Consider the following 8,607-nt stretch of genomic DNA (forward strand, 5'->3'; position numbering starts at 1 on the left):
GGTCTGTAATACTCATAGCAGGTCTATTAATCTGTCAACCACACACAGACTGATTTCTGCCCTTTGGCTTTCATAACTAGGTGCTGTAAGCAGCGAAAGCAAGCCCCATCCGGTCAAAATATGCACTGCTCCAATTCTTGTAAAGGAATTGAGTTAAAACTACCAAATAAATTGAACCAGTGGTTCAATCAGATTTACCAAATTGAAGCAAACTATATCAAATTGATTTACCAAATTTATATTAACAAAGGAAAGCTTTAGTAAATTGTTGGGAAAAAGGAGTCAAAATTATGTAAATAAAAATGAAATGGGCAGTTTAATAGCAGAAAACATGCAGTAAGAGACTTTCTAAGAGACCCAAAAGTAAAAAAGAAAACAATTTTCCTTACCGATTTATACCCCACTTGGTCATTAATGAGAAATCAAAAGCAAAAGAAGTTAGCTACATAAAACATAGTATCTGTAGGACGCCTTGAAATAATAAATATTAGCTCAAATGTATAGATAATAACAGTGATTTGCAGCAATACAACAGAAGCTAATCTCAAGCAGGATAAACCTGTATCTGTATGACAGAAGACGATTGCCGACCTGCCAAATATCTAATCTAACCAACAATCTTGTGGAGCCTTATCATTTCACCAGATCTTTGGAACCTAAATCTGATATTGTGGATCATTTTTAAGCTTTTCATCTGTCATCATAATGATTCCTGTTCTTCAGTGTTAATCCCTGCATTTGAGCAAAGTTTTTCCCTGACCTCACTAGAAACTCTGGACAGCAATTTCCTGGATATGGTTGGTGTATACTCACTTTTCTGGTTTTGAAGAATCAAGTTTCATCGTGACAGGACCATCATTTATTAAATGAACCTTCAACAAGAATAAATGAACAATATTAAAACATGATGCACATGATTAAAACCAACATGACCAGAGAAATGTAGAACAAAAGGATGGTTCGCTTTAAAATGCTAGCAATGGAATACTACCTTCATCATTGCTCCAAATACACCATCTGCACCATAAAAACAAACAAAACATAGAATCAGACCATATAAGCAAAACAAATTGAACAAGTGCAGCTAAAAGAAAATATAAAGTTACATCAGAAAGGGAAACTTCAGATTTTTTATCAGTAAATATCCCCGTTGAAATATAAATGTCAAATCCTGTTTCACTTTGAGTTTATACATTTTAATGGATTAAGATCCCATGCTTCAGACGGCATATGTGAAAATGAAGTTGCATTCCTCTATAGTGCTTACATCCATGTTCTCGTCTTTCTATTTAAACTTATAGCCTTATAGGGGATTAGTTCCATGATACTTCTTTATTCGATGATTCCAACAGAAGAATGAAACAAGTGAAAAAAGGGATGAGAGACAACTTTCAGAAACTATGACATCTTTGCAGATATTATCTCCTTATTATGTAACACGGACACTTATAAAAGGTAACCACACCCGCGTCGCACCCACATCCGTGCGGGTGAGACACTAGGACATGGCTTCTGCAGTGTCAGGTACAGTCAACCGCACCGGAATCCAGATCCGACCAAAACTAGACTCAGTTAACCATAACCAAGTCCAATTTTATTTATAGTACACACACACACACACACACACACATATATATATATATATATATATCCGCACCCCTGCACCTAAGTTCTTTGGCACTTCCTTGTCACACCGTTCGCACCCACACTTATGTGACAGCTCCTGTAGCAGTGGGAGACACTAACCTAAGACTAATATTTCAAAATGAAAAGAAAAAAGTGGATATATGTAAAAAATAGCTTTTCCATGTGTAGATCAACTCTTATTGTCAACAATGTTACAGAAAATAAATAAAATAACTGAAAACATGATAAATAATATACTTTTAAAATACACTTGGCATCATTATTTGGGCATACATTGGCATTTTGTTACTATAGATCGTCTAACATGGCTTTTGGGCACACTTGTAACAATTTGCAGGATTCCTAATATTTAAAAAGGCATATTTTACATCATATACAGTGACAAAAACAGAAGACACCAGAAACAAAAGTCATCATCTAAACCATGAAATGTGCATTTCATGATTTATGCCACAGTGACATGCCCAAATGGGCTCGTGTCACTGATGACATGTGCGGACAAGATGTCCGACATGTTTTGGTGCACAACACATTAGTGACATGCTCCAAAACGTGTCCGACCCTGTCCATGCTGTTTGAGTGAGGTTTTTAAAACCAAAGCAAATTCTTTATTTTTTTTTCCATATGAATGTTTTGATTGGTCAAAAAAAGGAGAGAGAGAGAGAGAGAGAAAGAGAGGTTGTCAGATAAAGTAACTTGTCAATACCTTTTATCTTATTTTATGAGTCCCATCATGAGATAGAGAAGAGAAGGTCTCTCTCTCTCTGTATATATATAGATATATAGAGAGAGAGAGTAGTTAAATCACTTAAAATATTACAAAAATACACTTAGAAGTAGGTAATGTAAAATATTTTATTAAATGAATTATATTAATATAAAAATGTTTTATAAGTAGTTAATAATATAAAGCACAAAAAATATTATCATATTTAAATAAACAACACAAAATATTTTATATTAATAGAAGACGCATTATTTAATTATAATATATATATACTTGTCGACGTGTTGGTGTCATGTACACGTACATACCTATATCTTTGTGACATAGTTCATGATGTAACACTGCTAGTACAATGGTGGTAGCATAGTTAATATAAACCAAAGTTTTCCTCTGAGAAAGGGTAAAACAGGTCATTTTTCAGATTGGTATTTATTAACATGAAAGTCGGACTATGTGTCAGGTGATGGCTTAGACGAGGTATATTTGTAAATTCAGTTTTTTACAGCTCCATTTAGATACATATAGTTAGAGGCAATAACATACCCATATGATCCTATCCTATTTGGTGTAATTAGTGTATATATGCCAATCTAAGCACATAATCATTACCTTTAATCGCATCAGGAGAATAAGATCTACAAAACTTGTCTACTAGAGATGCATAGAAGGTCTTTGCTTTCTCGGATGGCATAGCCACATGAAAATCTGGTTTGTTTCCTTTCAGAACGCCATACAAAGTAAACTGACTCACTGAACAATCAGAAGATATCAGCCATTTAAATGGTCATCAATGTGATATATAAAAGGTGGCTGACTTCTAAATAAACATATATTAATTTCAAATAAGTGTGGAGTTTGAAGTACCCAAAAGCACACCATAGTTCCTCTGCACAACCTGCACAGGAGAGACATTATCACTTTGAAAGTATCTTCACAACTTATTAAACTAAAAGTTTGATATGAAGCAAAACTTCATTTATCATCGCCATAAACCAGATATATGGCCAATCAAGATTTTTTACTGGATTCAGTGCATGGGGAAATCTAGTTACTATAAGAAGCACCAAAGAAACTTTCAAATTCTTGGGAATTATGTGGTAAAATTACTAAGGAAATTATGAATTTGATAATGAAAACATGTGATAGCAACAAAGATCTTACACTTTGATCCCATGCTTTTCCACTCTTCTCATTTGGAAAAAGCCTCATATTCAATACCTTTCTGCAGCTGCAAAATTGAAATCATTTAGAGACTGTTTTAACAGAAGTAGAATAGCAAGCACCAGTCCATCATTCCTAGCATGAGATACCACAATAACGAAAACATAGATTCATCATCTTAATCTGATGATTCTCCATACAGAGCAAGCACCAATCCAGCATGCCCGAGGCGAGATACTCTCAACTGAGAAAAGGATAGAATCATTATTTTATTCTAATGGTTCCGTGAAAGGCTTCATGTCAACAAATTAAAAACAACAAAAAGCAGTTCAAAAGTGTAACCAACACTTTGTTAGCATGTCATGATTTTATCAGCAATGTATCTAAAATAGATTTCTCTCGATATGATATATATTTTGCTACAACTTCTGCAACATCCCATGACTTTCCAATACTTCCACAACATATTTCCTTTCTACTTCCATTTAATGTATTATTCAAAATTTGCAATGAGTCCTTTCTTTTAATAATTTCCATATTTTACCAAATTTCTGAAAGATAAAACTAATATCTTTCTCCAGTGTATTCATTGCATGTTGGTATATTTAATGATCCTAAGCTAGCTATAGACCAACAAATAAAATCAAATTTGAAGGTTTTTATTCCTTGTTTTCTGTTTCTTTTTGGTGCATTGGGCAGCAATATGGGACCCTAAATGTTACAAATAAAGCATGGTTAGATACACTTCTTAAGAATCAAAATTCGATGGCAGCCCTACTAAACCTCCTGAACCATGTACTAAGGGATTGCTTCAACTCATACATGGCCTTCTACAATCTGCAGAGTACATGTTTTTTCTTCTTATGCATAAACCAGGAAGAAGGAGCCATATACACTTCTTGAGATCACCATGGCAAAAGGTACTCTTCACATCAAGTTGGTTAATGATAACCATGAGCGAATGCATGATACGGAAACCCCTTAGGCTTCGGTCAAGCACAGGAATTTGATAATTCTTGGAGGCATTTCTTTAATTAGATAAGTCCTAGAAGACTAAAGCCAAAAAGGAGCTTATGAATTTCAAGATAACATCATAGGTGCTTCAGTTGAGAAGATGCATGGACTTCATCAAACAATGTTATGATAAGATGGTGCAAGGTTTTCTTTCTGTTTGTTTCTTAGTGCGCAGAAGCCCAACTACTTAAAAAAAAAAGACTGACTATACATGAGATGAATACGACTTTGTGGCACAAATACCAAAAGATGTTTGTTTGGAACATAAGTTTACAAAAAGTTTTTATTAAAGTATATAACACTGGGTACAAGGATCAAGCACTGCTAAGAGTCCTCTCTATGGGAAACATCACCGGGTGAAAGAGTGTCGCCACAAGCTCTGGCGGCTATGGGTTTGTGATGCACAAAGTAGGTTAAGAATGTTGACAACTTTTAACAGCTCAAGTTTTAGAAGGTAGCTTATGAACATATGGCTGCTTATTGACATGTTACAAACAATCAGTTATATCTGCATATTCAATACTGCAAGTGACTATTGTTGCTCACTCTAATGCACCTTTGACAGTGCAAAGGTAAATCCTTTAGAAGTAGACGTGGTGGAATAGAACCAACTGCATAAATTAACCATGAAACCATTTTATTCATTCATGAAGGTGAGAAGAAAAAGGTCCACAACATTGAGAAGGAGATATATTTTGCTGTAAATTGGAGGAAAATAAACTAGAATTAGATTGCACAACCGGACGTTTCACAAAGATATAAATGTATTGAAGCTTATAAACAGCCATAGTGGTGAATGATTTGGAGTTACGAGCATCTAGGCCATTGTCTCAAGGCCAAACCTTCTTCACATCCCCTGAAGGTCAAAATTCTCTTATTGATTCCCAAGTTCCAACCTCCAAACATCACTTCTGAATGGTGCAAGGACGTCAAGTATCCCCATCGTTTCACACTATTCATTCATACTTTTTCTTTTTTCTTGTTGAGATGCTAATATTTGTTAAATCTTCTATGCACTTACAAAGAAATCTCCAAACCATCTAAACAAGAATACCCATTGTTGTACAAGAACAATCGAGCTAAGACTAACCCATTTGAGTATCACCCACATCAAATGAAACATTAACAGTAAAGGAAAAAGGAGGATGAAAGTGCATCGATGGATAAAATGAAAGGGCACAAAACGATAATTTCTTGATAATTAAAGAGAAAAGAAGAAGTGGGTGAAGCAGAGGATGATGAATGGTGATGGAACGAGATCTGCATACATGTAATCCGCATCCTTTTCGACGTCGTTCTCGTGAAGACCCACCAAAACCAGGAGGCCTGGACCGATCTCTGACACCGTTCGACCCTCAACCTGAACCCAACCAATCACACGTTCTATGGTAAAACCTTCTCTCCCTCCAACTCTTGCCCAAAATTAGTCGATGGGGGAACCAAAAAGAAGAAGAAACCAAGCAAGAGAGAAAGGGTGTGACCTCCACTCTGGCAGAAGCAACTCTCTGGACTACAGCCCTCATTGCTACAACCCCACCAATCCGGTTAGTGGCCCTGTTCGGTTGATGAAAGAGAGACTCGCTGTAACTCCAAAAGTAGGGGCTGCCCACGAAGAAATCTGGCCATATAGTTGGGGACGACCATGGTTTGACACTTAACAGGGGATGGCTCAAGTTCGAAACCCAAGAAGGCATCCCGAGCGTAAGGGTGAAGCTGGGCCTACTACTACTCGATATGCGAAGGGACCCCAACGAATCTATTCTATCAACCGGAAGCTTGAGATGTGCTGGTGATAAGCGTGTCAAAGGGTTGGATATGACTCGATCTCTCCATTCATATCCGATCCAATAGAGTTGGGGTTTTCTAACAAATGAAGAGGTCCGATTAAATATTCAGGTCGGAAGTGTGAAGTTCCATTAACATGCAGGTATGGTTCATTGAATTTCATACCAAACCTAAGTGTAAACTGACTGCCAATTAAAATTTGCCAAAGAAATGATAGTTTATGGGGTGCGGATCAAATCTGATTTATGGAATTCTTACAAGACTTGGGTATGGTTTTCCCTATGAAAGATCCGGTCGATCTCGATTCTAGATGATGCATCAGCACTTCTTAATCGCTCAGTGGCCATTTAGCACTAATGAATCAAATAGCACACAAATGTTTCATGTATGATTTTGCTCTGTTTCTAGTCACCTTCTCTTCCGCAGGGTCAGCCCCACACATTTCTTTCTGATGTTCCATCCATTGACACCTCTAGCTAACCTAAAAGAAATGGAAAATAGGATATGTAATGGACTGGGTCTGGGTCGGATTGCTGGTTAGTAAAACCAGCTCGGATGTGGTGTGGGGTTACACCTACTGATGTGACGCAAAATCAGGTTTGATGAAAAAAAAATGTTGGGATTGTGGCTCAAAACTATCTAGGCTTCCAATGTATCTTTTCTACCTTCAACTAAGTTAACGGAGTTCATTTATATAACTACTAGTTTAGTATCACATTAAACGTTACGAGAACTTAACTAAGCTTTATATAGTGGGATTAGGGGTGGCAATCGGGTCGGGTTGGCAGGTCAACCCGGCAGGTTGGCGGGTCAGCATACCTCAACCCGAACCCGACCCGTTTATTAAATGGGTCGGCTGTGGCAAACACGAACCCGATCTGTTTATTAAACGGGTAACCCGACACGACCCGCCAACCGGTTTAATAAACGGGTTGGGTCGAGTAAACGGGTTGGCGGGTTAGCGGGTCAGGTTGGTGGGTCGGGTTTGCGTGTTGACCCGCCCGCCTAACCCATTTAATAAACGGGTCAGCCGGGTTGGCATACCCCTAACACGAACCCGACTCGTTTAATAAATGGGTTAGGCGGGTCGACCCATTTATTAAACGGGTTTATTTTTGCCAAACCCGAACCCGCCTAAGAGTCGGGTTGGCGGGTCGTGTCAGGTTTTGCCACCCCTAAGTGGGATGTTGTCGTAAAGGGCAACACCTTAATGGAGTTTGAATCTTGGCCTTGCAAGTAAACTTTAAACTTAGACCTTAGACATTGAATCTTAAATCTTGGATTTTGGATTTGGATCATAACTTTGAATTTCATTTTTGGTCTGGCCCGATATTGTTTGACCTTTCTTTTTAGTACTTGGAACAGATTTAACTCCAAGTCTAAAACTGTTTTTTGATTGGCCCCATTAATGGGCTTTGACCCCGTCTTAACTGTCATGGGATCTGTTTGGACCTTCACCATGACTTGTCCAATGTCCTTGCATGGAGTAATTAATGGTCAAACGTTCATAGCCGCCCCCTAATTTTGACCATTGACTTTTGACTCACATTTGACAGTCTTGACCTCAAAAAGGTCATTTCGGACTATGTGTTTATCCTTTTGTCTTATTTCGATGCCCCTCCTTGACTAGCCGTTTGGGCTTTAGACTTTAAACTTGGATCTTGGATCTTGGATGTTGAATTTTAGACTTGAAATTGACTTGGGCTTTGGATTTCAATTTCAGTCTCGCATGGTTTGATTTGACATTTTTTTTTAGTACTTGGGATGGATTTAGCCCCAAGTCTAAAACCAACTTTCGACGGTCTCATTAATGGACTTTAACTTGATTTTAACTCCCATAGGATCTGTTTAGACCTTGACCATGACATGCCAATGTCCTTGCATGGGACAATTAATGGTCAACTTCAACCCATGTCCGACAGTCTTGACCTCGAGAGGGTCATTTTGGATGATGAGCTTACCCTTTTTGTCTTGTTTCGGTGCTCCTCTTGGCTAGCCATTTGGGAATTTTATGGCTGGCCATTTGGCCAGCACATGCCCATTATAATTATTACTTTGAGCTCATTGAAGGCCCTTTATGGCCTTTATTGCTAGTTATTGGGTTGGGGCTTATATAAACCCCAACCATCTTTCATTTTTCTCATCACTCAAGGCTATATTCTCTCTCTCTCTCTCTCTCTCTCTCTCTCTCTCTCTCTCTTAAGTTCTAGCATCCTCGCATCTTTTGAAAGGATTTTGCAAATCCGAGTAAGTCATTATTTTCCAACTTCAAA

General features: G+C 37.7%; 1 protein-coding gene across 2 annotated transcripts; it reads right to left on the reverse strand.

Moving 5' to 3' along the window:
* Positions 1-459: 459 nt before the first annotated feature.
* Positions 460-6,225, reverse strand: LOC149814493 (D-Tyr-tRNA(Tyr) deacylase family protein). Of its 2 annotated transcripts, XM_089988897.1 has the most exons (8): positions 6,031-6,225; positions 5,818-5,909; positions 3,536-3,602; positions 3,239-3,269; positions 2,984-3,124; positions 992-1,017; positions 814-872; positions 460-732 (listed from the first exon to the last, which is right to left on the reverse strand). In XM_089988897.1, exons 1-8 carry the CDS (start codon positions 6,070-6,072, stop codon positions 726-728), a joined length of 465 nt encoding a protein of 154 aa, XP_089845023.1. In that variant the 5' UTR covers positions 6,073-6,225; the 3' UTR covers positions 460-725. The 2 variants fall into 2 exon arrangements, with proteins under 2 accessions (XP_089845023.1, XP_089845022.1); XM_089988896.1 differs by lacking the exon at positions 460-732 and having other exon boundaries at positions 810-872; positions 6,031-6,206.
* Positions 6,226-8,607: the final 2,382 nt, after the last annotated feature.

Source organism: Nuphar pumila, chromosome 15 (assembly GCF_984573655.1).
Source record: "Nuphar pumila chromosome 15, dmNupPumi1.hap1.1, whole genome shotgun sequence".
NCBI classification, from domain to species: domain Eukaryota; kingdom Viridiplantae; phylum Streptophyta; class Magnoliopsida; order Nymphaeales; family Nymphaeaceae; genus Nuphar; species Nuphar pumila.